General features: G+C 37.4%; 1 protein-coding gene across 1 annotated transcript in view; it reads right to left on the minus strand.

Moving 5' to 3' along the window:
- PTPRQ (protein tyrosine phosphatase receptor type Q) overlaps nt 1–14,950 on the minus strand; it is a 111,723-nt gene that overhangs the window by 687 nt on the left and 96,086 nt on the right. The window contains exons 38-44 of the mRNA XM_050902422.1: nt 12,444–12,534; nt 10,964–11,040; nt 8,345–8,479; nt 8,107–8,232; nt 5,795–5,943; nt 3,839–3,974; nt 13–136 (exon numbers count right to left, since the gene is read on the minus strand). Coding sequence (XP_050758379.1) covers nt 13–136; nt 3,839–3,974; nt 5,795–5,943; nt 8,107–8,232; nt 8,345–8,479; nt 10,964–11,040; nt 12,444–12,534 — 838 coding nt within the window. The remainder of the gene's footprint in view (nt 1–12; nt 137–3,838; nt 3,975–5,794; nt 5,944–8,106; nt 8,233–8,344; nt 8,480–10,963; nt 11,041–12,443; nt 12,535–14,950) is intronic.

Genomic DNA, 14,950 nt, shown 5'->3' on the forward strand with positions numbered 1-14,950 from the left:
GTATCTCCTTACCTTCCATGGCATCCAGAGAGTCCATCTTTTGCAGTGCTGAATAATTTACAAAACATATGGGCTGACTACTGCCCTTGCTTGTCAACAGATCCAATACACATTGATGCAAAAATATATATTGTGCCTGTAAGATGTGAATTTAAAGACATTTGATTAGAAGAAAAATGTACTTCTAATACCAAAAAACTTTTTGATTTTTTATAACACCTAAATGTTCTCAAAGTAACTGCAGTTTAACTCAGCAATCTCAATACTTCAATGACCATATCATATATGCCTGATCTGATTTCATTCATTATGAGCCATAATGGCTTAAAATTTGTCAAAACATGCTAATCCTTATGCTCAGTAAGATATATGAAATTAGACTAATCATAACTGAGACTAATAGGCTGTTCCACAATTTTCTGTAAAGGTTTGTTCTATGAAAAGACATTTGATTACTTTTTGCCACTAGATTCAGACTGAAGAAACTGAACCCCATGAATGTAATGTTTAGATAAGAAAATTTTCCTCTTTCTAGCATAGAGAAAACCAGCAGGGTGCACTCAAATGCAAAAGTTCAAGTAAATCTAAATCTACATGTTCTAGGAGCATGCACCATTGCTAAGAGCAAAAAACCACATTATTTTTAGTGATACTTCTTGAACTGTAGCATCATTTTTAACAGACTATAATGTAAAGAGCAGGCAGCTAAAGTTACTTTGACACTTCCAAGGACATAAAGTAACTCTGAGTAATGACTGCTGAAAAGAGATAAACAAAATAAGGCAATGTAAGAATGAAATAAAGAATGAAATAAAAGAATGAAAACAGATAGAAAGAAAATAAATGGATTAAGCGTGCATATCTTCACATAGGAGAAGTACTGTGTATGTAGATGCAGAAAATGAGCCAGATCACAGTATCACAGATTCGTTCAGATTGGAAGAGACCTCTTGAGATCACCTAGTGCAACCCCCCACTGCTCAAGCTGGGCCAGCTAAAGCATGTTGTCCAGGATTGTCCAGATGGGTTTTGAATATCTCCACAGATGGAGATGACCAAAATAACTAACTCCCTTGACTTTTGCACAGGTAAATACATTAGTGTCATTTTTCTGCTCAATAATTGCTCTTTTGTTTCAGAACTGGCATCGATTTTCAATTCAAGTGTCTCAGATTTGTAAGAGAAATTTGCTTACATGGATATGTTTTAGGGTCACAGCTCACGAGCCATGGATAATTAAAACAAGCCCCTGAAGTACATAGTACCATTATGCTTTTCAATAGCTTGCTTACTGAAGTAATGGCATGGCATTACTTCCAACTAGCCTTTGTGCTTGACTTGGCAAGATGATAAACTTTAACAGATCCACTGGACATATATGGATTTCTAGAATGAAGGTCTTAAGTTTCAGTGGAGTTTAGATTGGTTATTCCAATTCAGAAGGCAGACTCTGAAAGCTCCATTATCTCTTGCATTCATGCAGCTACTTGTGAGCGTGAAGCAATGAAAATCTTTCTGGGTTTGCCAGGGGAGAGTGAAGCAGGATACTTGGGGAATGTAGGTGTGACACGTTATTTTCCCAGTTAGAATTAATGACATTCTTAATTATTTGAAAGTCTTTTTATGATTGGACTTGGGAGAAAGAATAAAAAAGTTCACTAAATATTAGGTTAATGCACTTTACTTGTAGTCCAAGGGCAGGCCTTGGTAATGTACAGGCCGCCAGGCAGAGTACCAGGATATTGAAATTATATCTACATTAGGGAATTAAACAGGGTCTGGGTACATCGCCAGCCAGTGGAACTTGATCGTCCAAACTACTTCAAATTGTTTGGATAGTCCCTCACATAGTTTTGATCCACATGAACCAGCACTATCTCAAATAATTTCCAGGTGTGTTTCAGGAGTTACTGCAGACTATGGGTCATTCCCTATAGAGAGCTTGTGAAGAGTCGTAACTCCAGAGGGGTTTAATTGCACATATGTGGGCCATTCTGTGCCCGTTGGCTACACTAACAGAGAGTGACTCTGTTGGCAAAAGGAAAACTATTTTGAAGCTATAATCTAGCAAAAAAAAGGTCTGAGAGCAACTAGTTTTTATTTATTTTACTCATAGATCTTACAGACAGTTTGACTGAGGGATCTCTAAACTGAGTTTTGGGAAGGAATTGCTCCTCTCTATCTTCTGTGCTGATCACATAAAATCTGAATCATAGACTACTAAACAGCATTTTATAACAGAACTGTCAGAATAGCTTGACTACTGAATCCGACATAAAACTTTACAAGACTTGGCTCCCTTTGGGCAAGTTTTGTTGCTGATCTGCCTTTTGTAGTCTTGCAAACGTGAGCTAGAAACGACCTGGACAGAGAACAACCTGTCTCAGGATTTTGCAGCTAGCATATAGATCAATACTTGATCTATTTGGAAATCAGAACTATGAGACCATCATCTTCTATTGCATTTTGGCACATTTTTTCCTAGCCTCTGCCAAAATATGCAAATGAAGAGGTACACAAAAATGATGCACATTTTAAAAATGTACACTGATCTTATCAAATGTCTCGCTATTTTAAGATTTTGTTTTGGGGGTGGTCCCATTAAATTGTCTTCCAGCCTTTGCCTTATTTTCAGATGATTCTCTTTCTAGTCAAAAATGTAAAACAACAACCAAAAAAAGTATTCCCAGAATTCATCATCACAGGAAAGTCCTGGCAATTGTTTAGCTGCATCAAGACTTAAAAAGGAAAAATTAAAAGCAATTGGTAATCAGACAGCACCTCACAAGAAACAGCATGACAGAGTATCACCAGAAGGTCTCACCAAATCTTCTGAAGTGCAGTTGCTGAAGACAGGTTAACCACTCTTTGTATACTCTGACACACTTTTCGTATATTCTGACATGATATAGAACAGCAGAATTGCTTTCCTAATGGAAAAAGTCTCCTTACATCAAAATCAGATTAAATCTATCAGTCATGTGGAAGTTCATCCTGAAACTGCACACCCATACTGAGAAGCTGGGAAGTCATGCTGTAGACTCAAAGTCTTCAGGCAGCAGCCTTGGGTTAGATCTGGCCTGCAGGAGGCTTGTGCCAGAAGCCTTATGCAAATACAGCTGGATTTCCATTCCACTGGGCATTTAGGATCAGCTTTAAATTCTGCCGTTACTCCTTTACATATACCCAGATCTTGAGATACAGCAGAGGTCTTCCTTACCAGCAGGTCATCACTAATATCCATACTCAATAAGTCTGCCAGAAATGCACTTTTTTTACACCCAAACCCCATCATTGCCTTGATTTTGCAAACTCTGAAGTCTGTGCTTCATTCTATCCATATGAGTTATTTTATTTGAAGCAATTTAAAAAGCATCAAGGAATCAATCATTAATGAGGTCAAAGGTAAATGAATATTTAAAAGTTTGGAGGACTATGCTATATATACATACACAAAAAAATACAGTTAAGTAGTAAATGAAGTCAAATTAAGTAGTGCATGACCAAATCCATTTTTTATTTAACAACTGTTCTTCATCCAAAACTTGAAATGAACTTTCTCAAAGTCTGAGAAATTATGATTTAGGTTCTAAAAACTGAGTAACTCAGAACTCTTTTCAGCACTTGTCAAGACTTTGCTGGCCAAATATACTTAAATAGATACAAACCATACATTTGCACAATGCTTGAAAGCCAAATAGAAGCAGGATTTGGTAGAAAATGTATTAGACAGCTGACTGTTATGAGTTTTGTAGTCTTCTTTTGTAGGAGATCAGATGATCAGATGACTAACTTTCTGACAACAGGAAAACAGAATAGATAAATATATAAATCTTACCAGATTCTGTACCATACACATTCTTTCACTTCTTAACTCAGCTACAAGTCCATAGATATCCACAAAATCATGGTCATTTACATGTTGGGTTAAATGGTCAAGTGCAATATAAACACCTGTTCTTCCAACACCAGCACTGCAAACATAATACACAAGATAAAATAGTTTTTATGTTAATTATTTTAGTATAAAATATTTTCTTAAAATATTCTGGTTAAATTAAGTTTATTGTGAAAAGAAAACTTCAGTAAAAATTAAATCTTTTTCAGTATTTACTTTTGTGTGTGTGTGTGTGTGTGTGTGTGCGCCTCCTTGCTGAATGGGATCAAGTGAAATCTGGATTTAAGCCATGTTCTGATTTTGACTTTACAAGGGGTTGCACCAGACAAATGAGATATAACTAAAACAAACCTGTATAAGTGGAAAAATGGTCCTACAGCTTTTCTGTGAATTTTCTAGAGCTCACTAATTCAAAGAAAAAAAATCCCAAGATTCTGCGAAATCAGACCTGGATTCTGTGATGCTTTTGGCATTTGAGACAAAACAACATGGGATCTAGAAAACATTTAAAAGAAAATACTTTTAAAAGGAGGATGAGTGTGCAAGACATGCTTGAAGCTAGTGTTTTATTTAAAGGTTTGGAAATGAACAGCATTTTCTCAAAATCACTACCAGACTTCTCTGCAATTGGTATAAAAAATGCAGGGTATATCACTGCAGATAATCAGGAAATGTATATCAAAACTCTCTTGAACCTGCAAGATCTAATGAGCAGAAAGTAATGAATGAGTTTTCTGGATATGAGAACACATAATACTGCTTTATAACCATCAGGAATTTGAGCAAAGGTGGAGTATCTGGCCCATGCTGGCCCCTTCATGTATCTGTGTTGTGAAAAGGGGATAGGATTCGTTGCAGAAGGGCCCCAGAGAATGTAAGTGTCCTCAAAACATGAAGACTGTGTAGCTCTGTCCTGTAATAGTCTCTCTGGCCCCTGCAGCAGAGGGAAATGCCATACTGTCAATGATAACGATATCAAATAAAATGAGGCTTTATCACCCATTGTGGGTGGCACCTATAGGACACTGAGGACAAATAAAAAGAACTGCCATGCATGATAAACTGGACAGTTAGGGAAGAGATTTGTGGCACCAAACCCAGCTTTTCCTTCCACGTATTTCCAGACTCACACTGAGTGAGAATGAGGCAAAGAATCAATTGCAGACCTCTGAGTTCAGATGGCTATTTTGGAGTGTGCCCACTCATTCAGTGGGAACACTGACCTGCATATAAAATGCAGACACACTCACCACTTTCCTGAAGACTTAGCCTTCCCCACACACTTACTCTTTGAAATAGCAGTTTAAGGGTGTTGAGTATGAAATCAATGGGAACTATGACAGCTGAACACCTCTAACCACCAGACCATTTATTTAAGAGCCTAAATATAGATTTTAGCTGTTTACAGGCATCCAAGCTTGAAATCTGGCATATACAAACCCTTATTCCTATCTGTCATTCTCTGTGGCTCCCAAATAGTTTCTTCCTTTTGATATGTGACATGTACATTTTAAATACAATTTTTAATACTTATTTCTTAAGAAGAACTATAATTATAGTAGAAGTAATTAAAACCAACATGTCATTTGCTATTCCTCTTCCTATGATATAGAAGAAAATTGAGATAAAACCAGCAGTACCTTATGGTAATTGTTGAAGTAACTATTTCACTGACATCTCCTCAATGGGATTTCCTCGAATGGAAGAACTGACACACTTTGGCATTTTACCTCCTAGAAAGGACTAAGGAGCACTGCTAGAGAAACCTTCACTGCTGTCCATACTAGAACCATACCTGTGCACTCAGTTTTCATTGTTCTTCTGGCAACTTCCCTGAGCGTTAATATGCACTTGAAATTCTAAGATACTAAATGATGATTTGGTGAATATGCTTACCTGCAGTGAACCACCATCGGTGTATTATCATGTGCTCGACTTGCACGGATAAGTTTTACAAAATGGATAATTGGTGCAGTAGTTTCGGGGACTCCATGTTCCGGCCAAGAAGTAAAGTTACACTGCCGCACCATCATGCAGTCTCCATGCTGAAAAATACAAAATAAGGCAGTTTTCGCAGAAGAAATGTGACAGAAGATCCAGTAGGCTACATGTAACCTTCTCAGCAATTTCATGTAAAAAAAAAAAGTCAGAATAGCATAATAATTATAAGATGAGCTTGTATCAAGGGATAATTTGTTGTGCATAGATCTTATGGCAGTTTTTTTGAGAGATGGCATCAAGTCCATCTTTCAGGAAGTATTAATGACTTCAGCAGTCACTCTCCATTTGACTTCAGTCACTATATCAATGTAATTTGTGGATTACAGGTTGAAGTTTCTATAGCTCATTTAGAAGTTTAGTGAACTGGGCCGACAAATTTATTTAGGAAAAAGCAACCATTCTAAGACTGATCTAATGTAGTGAAGGCAAACACACACACGTTGGTAAACACAAATATATTTTGAAGTGTTTGATGCCCTCTCAATCAGAGCAGCAGCAATAGTAACTGAAAGAAAAGAGCAGGTTATGATCTGATATCTAAATTAACTATGAAGGATGCAAGAATAAAAGCACAGGATCATGCCAAAGGCCTGTCTATAAAACATGACAACAATGTATCTATAGTTCCACAGAACATCCTTTCCATTCTTAGAATGACAGACTTGTGAACTGCCTCAGTCAGAGATGGCATCTCGAAATTTAATAGTATTTGTCAGAATTTTCTTCTACTAATTCATCTAGATTTTATGAAGCCCTCTAAGTTTTTAGCATTCACAATATCTTACAGCAAGGAGTACCACAGTTTAACCAGCTGTTGTGTAATGAACCAGTTCCTTTTTTTTTAATTTATTTTGAACCAACCACTTGCTCTTTTCATATTGCAAGAAACACTGAACAACTGCGAACAATTATTTGTAGCAACTACCTTGGGTCTATATTTTTAAAATTGATCAACACAAAAACAAGCGAGAAGTGACCTTGGATGCAATATGGCAATAATTGTGAATGATTTGTCTCACATACACTTTTCACCTTCACTGGAAGATCGTCAAGAATCCATCCATTTGTGAATGGAAGATGAAGTACAATCTTAAAGCCAGCAATATGGCACATTTAATGACATGCTTATAAAGGACATAGCTTCTTGTGCAGTTCAGCTATAGTAAATGGATCACTTAGTCAATTCAGGTTATGTTTTCTTTTCTTTTCTTTTCAGCCTTACCCTGGTTAACACAAGTGACTTGGCATTTTGCTGGCATGCATTTTTACTCTAAATAGTCCCTTTTCCAGTGTTGTTTACTCTATGTCTTATTTTAGCTGAAAAAAGTTTACCGTCTCTCACTCATTTTAAAATGTTCAATTGTCCTGTACTATGTACCCCATATCCTTATGGGGTGACCACTGAGACAATCCCCTAACCGCTGTGTTCCTTTTGTCACGTGCATATGCCACACGATGGTAATGCATGTATTTGGATAACCGAGTTCAGGTCCTAGGATCTGGCTGCACTACGTACAACACAGGTCAATGTTGGGAGCGCAAAAGAAGGCTGACTTCATCTTGGGTCATTATGCCTAGACTGCTTTCTGAGCCTACCTGCTGGTCTGAGTTAGTGCTAGGTGCTAATTTTTCCAGAGTGGAAACTTTAGTTGTGGATCACGACAAAGACGAACACCTATGCTGTACCCCCCACCCCCCTTCCCAGCACAAAGCGTGGGAGTAATACTGATGATTCTCATTTATATTGGGTGAATCTCCTGGGGGTGGAGGCCAATACGGCTGGTGGTACAATGCAAAACAGCTGCGCTGCACCAGAGAATCTTGCCCTTTAATCTGAGAGGGATACATTCAAAGGGATTTGTCTGATCCCAGAATGGTTAGGATTACTCCTTTCTAGAAGAGACAACTGAGGTGTCCAAATAGAAACTTCACCTCCCACCAGACCAGAGGTTCAGTAACCTTGATAGGCCCTTCATAGCACATCGGACAAATATCTGAGGTCTTTGTGACAGGAACTGGAGAAAATCCTCAGGAAAAAAAAAAACCCGGAATGAAAACAAAATGCAGGAAAACTAAGCAGTACAGTGCATATTCATTAAAAGATTAAAAGAAGAATACTGAGGGGTAGTTGGGTAGGATGGAGCACATCTGATGTTCTTTGAGGTGTTGGATGGGGTTTATTCAATCAGCTTCCAGTTCTGGCTTACTCTTTCGATTTTTAGATCTCTGATGGTCCAGTCTATTTGAGTATCTTCCATCAATTTAGTAATCACTATATCCCCAAACACAGTCACTGGTTTATTATCTTCTGGCCAGTACTGATGACATCTTATCTGCAGGGAGATGATTACTAATTAACAATGATCATAGTATAATCTGGATAGAAACTACATACAGAATTTCCAATTAAATCAAATGCTGTTAATTGGTACACTGATAACTTACCCGTCCTTTTTCAAAACATTGTGTAAGCATCACAAGTGTTTTTGCTCTCGTTTCCCACACCATTCTCCAGAAATCACCCACTGTTCCTGGTAATGGTCCCTGAGTTGCAATAAACTCGTTTGGACATAAATAACCCTAAGAAAAAGAAAATATTTAATACACAATGGTTAGCAAGGAAAAAAAGAGTTTGCATGTGACTCATAGTTGTGCCTGTAGCTACCATGCCTAAGGCTAAAACCTTGTCAGACATACTGAACAAATCGGCATAGGCCTGGCTAATCATTGCATGGCAGATGGCCTTGGAAACCTAAGGAAGTAACGGCATTTTTCCCACTGTGTAGATCACTTATGAACCAATGCTTTAATAAAGTTTGGGAAATGTCATCCTAACAGAAATGCATTTAGCAGAGAAATTACAGAGACATCAGGTCAGTAATTCCCATTTAAAAATATCTAAGCCTTTGTATCAGCCTTACTGCAGATCCAGCCAGAGGCCACCAAGAACTATGTCAGGAGGTGGCCAACAAAGTAGAATTAAATAGTGCTAAGGAGCAGTGGAGCCAGGGAAACAACTAAGGAGCAGTCTGAGAGCTAGTGCAAGCTATACACCACACTGATGACCTTCTTCCAGTGATCGTCAGGGATCTGCTGTAACTTAGGGATGGAGCTTACTCAAACAAATGATCTCTGATAAAAGGTCTTCGAGAAACCTACTGTAGGGGTTGACTTTTATTTTAGTGTTGGCTTCTGCTGTTTAGTTCATTTACAAACAGATGTAAAACCTGGGGAGAAAGAAGTTTGTCGAAAAAAATCTGTGTAAATGCTGTCAGTGCCTGGGTTCTCATGGATCTGTTTCCTCAAAGAAACTAAGTGTACCCTACAGGAACTCATGTACTACAGAAAGTCTAAAATAACAACAATAGTATCAATAGCAATAAATTTATGCTGTAGAGCTAGCAGTCTATAATATCACAGAGTTCTGCTTATTGCTCAAAACAACTGACACAGCGGTTTATAGCACCATTGAAGCTCCTTGTTGGAATTACAGCCCTATAATGCACAGCCGCCTGTTACTTACTCCATCTATAATATACAGAACAGGTGGCAGTGAGAAACTATGTTAATCCGCCCTAGTTTAAGAGTGAGGTGAGAAACTATAATTCAGGGATGCAAAACTCACAGTTCAGTTACTGACTTTTTCTTGTTTAACCAATGAAAATGAAAGTAGCAGCCAAGTTCCCATTTGTTAAAACTATATACAAGACCTCTCTTTCCCTCTCTTTATACATATGCATATGTATGTACACCTAGATAAATAGGTATGTAAATATACACACACATATTGTATATTTACAGCTATATGCATTTATATATTTACACATCCACAAATATGGAAAGTGAGAGCATATAAAGGGCAAAGCTTTAGCCCTGAGAAATGGTAACATTACAGTTGTCTATTCACTGACGAACGGTGACCTGAAGTGAGATGCCTGTATGCAGTAAAGACAAGGAAAATCTCAGCAGGGAACACTCTCTGCAGCTGGGTTTTGCTGCAGCTTTTTGGAAGTTGCGGTTAGTGTTCCCTGCCTAAGCCTTGGCATGTCAGTTAGTGACAGGAAGGGTAAAGCCTAGGCCACGCTCCAAGCTGTCTGGTCTCCTTCTCAGTGGTTCTGTGTATAGTCCCAGTGTCAAGTAACAACGTGGCATGGCTCTTCCTATCTGCTAACTGTCAGAACTAGGACATTCCATATAAAGGGAATATATAGCTTTTGCCAATGAGAGGGGAAGATGCTCTCAGCTCTATTGCTTATTCTCTGTGAATGTCTCTTAGTTACCTGGAAATAACTGTTTCTACTTGCTATTGTGTCATCTGTTTAGACTACAGTCTGCATGTCTTGCTATGTGTTTGAATAGCGCTTAGTGCAAATCAAGTCTTGACCTCCTGTGAGACCACCAGCCACTGCTACAACAAATTAAATGCATAATTATAAGTCACATTTTGAGCTTCAACAGGACAAAAATGAGGTAAAAAAATAGATGAAGAATTTACTGAGAACACAATTAGAAAATGGAAAGTCTAGGAAGAAAGCTGAGGATGAGAAACACAATATTAGTTTCTTCTTCAAGAAGTCTATTTGCATTTTCCTCCATCATAACTTTCACAAAATAGTAAGGGGCATACCAATCCCACTCACCAGAATTATTAGCCATTTCTATGAAACTTTTCAGTTCAGTTATCTTTACATTGTCCTGTTCATATACAATAGCTCCAACTCCTGAACCAAAAGACCAAATAACTCCTGTCTAAACAATTGACCTCAGTGGGAGTTTCACTATTGTCTTTAATGATAATAGTATGAGACAATTTATAGAACGTAATTTGCTGGACACAGTTTTGATTATTACTGAAAATCATTGCTTAGCAATGAAAATGGGATAATTTATATTTTTAACTAGTCATGTTCAATGCCACAGGAGTCACTTGAACAATGCCATGGCAACAGTAGCTGTAGTGAATGAAAGAAAAATCAGAATCCTGTTCTTCTTGCAAGTTATTTTTTGACTCTCTCTTCTACCAGAAAACAAATATAGTAAAAATGTGAGAGACTTTTGACTTACAGACATGTAGCTGGCATTGATGTAGTCAGATCCAGGAATACCAGCATCAGGCATCAGCTTTACTCTGTTGTTATTATCTATCATGGAAATAAAGTCTAGTTAACTAAAAGATTTGTTCAAAAACCATAGACGCATGGAACAAGTGTTCCTGGAGTGCTAAGAAATCAAAAATACTGTTAGCGTTGTTAATCTAACAATACTTGACATAGTAGAACACTACAAAGGGAATTTAACCAATTTCCATTAGTGTATGGTCATCCTTACAGTTCCAGACATATTTTAATATAATACTTTTTAATTAAAGTGGTGAACATGCCAAAACCTCCAATTTGATGTATGTATAGGAGGATCCTCTGCCTAAAGGTAGCCCATGTACTTTAAGCCATGCTGTTCTAGCACAGACAACCTCCGTGTGAATCAGACAGCAGGGTCAGGGGTCTGACAGTCTTTCCTATATACTTGCTGCCCAGGTCACAGATCTGAGCCAGATCCTGGCACTTTTACATACTTCTACTTCTTTTACATAAGGTAAGCTCATTATTACAGAAAAAAAAAAAAGATTGAGGGTTTCCGATTTGGGCCCACGGTATGCATGCAGAAATGACAAAAACCAGGAAAGATGTCGTATGTGAATAAGTAAATGCTGAAACCAAACTTTCCAAATTTTGATGTTTGGTCCTCAACTTAGTAAAAAAAATTAAAACACGAAGTTAAAGATTTATGAAACTTATCTGTTTATATTTCATTGTGTGTCATGAATATCAATTTTTAGTGACTGTAACTTAGAGTATGTCTTGAACAAGGCAGTAGATAGCGGGAACAGCTGCTCTGAAAAGTTAATAGCACAGAATGTAGCATTATTAACCAAGGAATGCCATGCTCCCCATCTCACATCACAGCTAATGCTTAAAATAATAATGACATTTCTTGTCTTATTAACTGAAAAATGAAGCAGTGTTGAGTACAGAGAGACAGACTCCTGTCTCCTGTGATAAAATCTAGCCTTGGCTTAAAAGTTATCATACAGTCACTCTGATCTTCTGTGGAACCTTTGCAGCACATGTACACATATCCACAAGAAAGCATACTCAGGCTCCTGAGGTAGCTGAATGCATAAACATGTGGATTTTATATGTTTGAAAAAATTACTTCTCACTAAAGGGAAAAAAACCGAAGTATGTTAAAGAGTTTGCTACATGGCTTGAATTACAAAGCTAAGAATCTATTGAGGCTACAGTTTCTTGCACCTGCATATTAAAGCTTGTGAGAGCAAGTTGAAAGCTACTTGCAAATAAAACTGTCTTTAAAAAAACACAATGAAAAGACAGATTACTTGACAGAAAATTATTTCATAATGTGGACATGATTGTACTGCCATTTCAAAGGCAGATCAAACAAAAATACAGCTGCATTCCAAATATATGCTGCACTATCGAAGGCAGAGAGCAAAACGGAGGAGTTGATCGGTAAACACACATACATGGCTTTATGTTTGGGAAACGATTCTTAGACCTGTTCCAAGGCAGATCAGCATCAGTTGAAGCAAGGTCTTCAAGAAACTTGGGAAGTTCCTGTAGAGGAATAAATGTTTGTTGGCAAAACTTTGCATTTCACCTTCAGTGAACATAAAAAATGACACAATCATCCAGCAAGAGGAAGAATTCTTTAGTTCTGCAACAGAGTGCATTTCTAAGAACAGCTGGAAGCATTACAGAGCATTCCACCTCACTGTCAACCCCAGTTACACCAGCAACCTTAGATGCAGCGCTGCAGACAATGCTGTCAAGTTGAACAATTAAAGCTTACATGAACTTTCACCTTTACAAGTCTGGATAAAGTCAGCCTATCACCTTTTGTAGTTCTTTTCTGTCTTTTCATGAAGTCACATGCTTGGTTACCATGCCCTACTGACTCAGCCTTACCCTTGAATAATGCCTTTTCCTGACTCCTGTAGCTTGGGAGAGTTCTTGCCACAGCATGAGAACTGATGAGAATTTAATTAAGTTGAGACAACTGGCAATTAGCCATTGTTCACGGGACTGTTTGTGAAAGGGGTGGGAAGAGTTATTTTGGGTTGTACTGCAGTTTCATAACTGGTCATTAGTTCTATTACTGAAGGGCAGAGATGGATAAATCATTCATATTGAGGAACTTATTCGATGGGGGTGTTTGTGTACATAAATAGGCATAATTTCCAAAGCTGAGTAAAAGAGTGGAGACAACTTCATAACTTGTTAATAGAGAAAACACATTAATGTGATGATCTCATAGTGGTGGTAAGAGAATACAAAACTCAGAAAAGCCAGAATTTCGCCAGAATTTCTAAGTTAATAGCTATATTAACTGTAATAGATTTTCCCTTTGTTTGACAAATGTTATATGCAAGTCCATTTCAACATCTAGCTAAGATACAAATGAAGAGATCTACCTATTGCTTTGAATGAGTACAATACACAATTTTGCCGTTTGTGCTGAGCAATCCCTTCAAATTTGTCTTTTAATGTTAACAGTTACTCTCTACATGGGCTACTTCCAAAAGTGGGGCAGATAGCCCTACTATCAGATTCAATGTTAATTATTTTCAAGTGCTCTTTTGCCCAGGTATTTGAGACAGTTTGTCTTCTATAAATAAAATTTAATGGGCAACTATTATCAAATAAATAAATAAATAAATGAAAGAGGTAATGAAAAATGGAAAAAACAGGAGTGTTTTTTATTCCAGTGTTTTTCTTTCATTGCTAATTCAAATATTTTGTCAGCCTTATTTGACGGGTTCAGATATTAAGAATAATTTAATATGAGCATTAGCAAAATGGGATAATTTAAAAACTGATGTAATAAACCAAGTCAATAATCCATCTAATCTGATATCCTATTTTGTACAATAGATAATGTCTGACATAAAAGAGAGCTCAAAACCCTTGAATTGTATTATATGCAATATGATCCCATGAGAAATTTGTTGCTTTCACCATCTGACAAAAATCCTATGGCCTGAAGCATGAGGACTACTTCACTTCTATATTTATATCCTTGATAATATAACTGCAGGTGCTTCTGAACAGGAGGGGAAAGATGGTTTCACGATGAAAGCAAAGGACTTTCAGACAAGGGACCTGACTTCTCTTCCTAGCTCTGACACATATTTCCTTGGGGAAAGGATTAGGGGAAGAATTGCAGAGAACAACTAGATTCTCATCTCCCTTTGAAAATTAACAAGGGACTAGATCCCATCCATGCTCTTCAAAATCTCTTTAAATATCTATGTTTCCTAGGGATTAAAAGTCTACGATTATGCCCCTTCTAAAAAGAAAGTTTCTGACTTAAAATCGCCTTATAAAGAATGGCTGACTTTACATTTATATCCATATGTTAAAGAATTAAAAAACATGGTTAACAGACATGAAGTAAATACAAAACTAAATGAAGGACTGTAACTTACTGTAGAAAAATATCTTTAAAGGCACTCAATATTTTAAAATCTTGTCTTTGAATCAACCTCTGCCATACTCAAGGCACATTTCTTTTACCTATTCAGTTGCCTCTTTTTTTTGTCTCAATAATCCCTTAGAGAAGTAAAGCCCCAATCCTATAACTGAACCTAGAGAAAGATCCCTGTTCTCAGACACAGTAGCGTGACTCTGTGCATTCCTGTCAGGATTTGAGAACAGTAAAACACAACTAAGGGTGGAGATGTTAAAATTCCTCTCATTCAGAAAGCTGAAACTCTCCCACAAAATTTCTGTCATTGAATTTTGCATGAAGGAAGAACATAGAAAAAATGCCTATGGCACTTTGCAGGTGTTATGGGCCATGGGATCCCACATCACGTGCATGTCATGAACTTTAACTTGCCTCATTTGTCTCACTCCTCTGAGTCTTAGCTTGCCAGTTAACTAGGACAGAAGTAGCACTGTTGTACAGTACTTTGTAGTAGAGAGGAAACAGAGAAGCAGATTATGTTATTTTTGTAATGATGCTTCCATA

Source organism: Gymnogyps californianus, chromosome 1 (genome assembly GCF_018139145.2).
Source record: "Gymnogyps californianus isolate 813 chromosome 1, ASM1813914v2, whole genome shotgun sequence".
Classification (NCBI taxonomy): domain Eukaryota; kingdom Metazoa; phylum Chordata; class Aves; order Accipitriformes; family Cathartidae; genus Gymnogyps; species Gymnogyps californianus.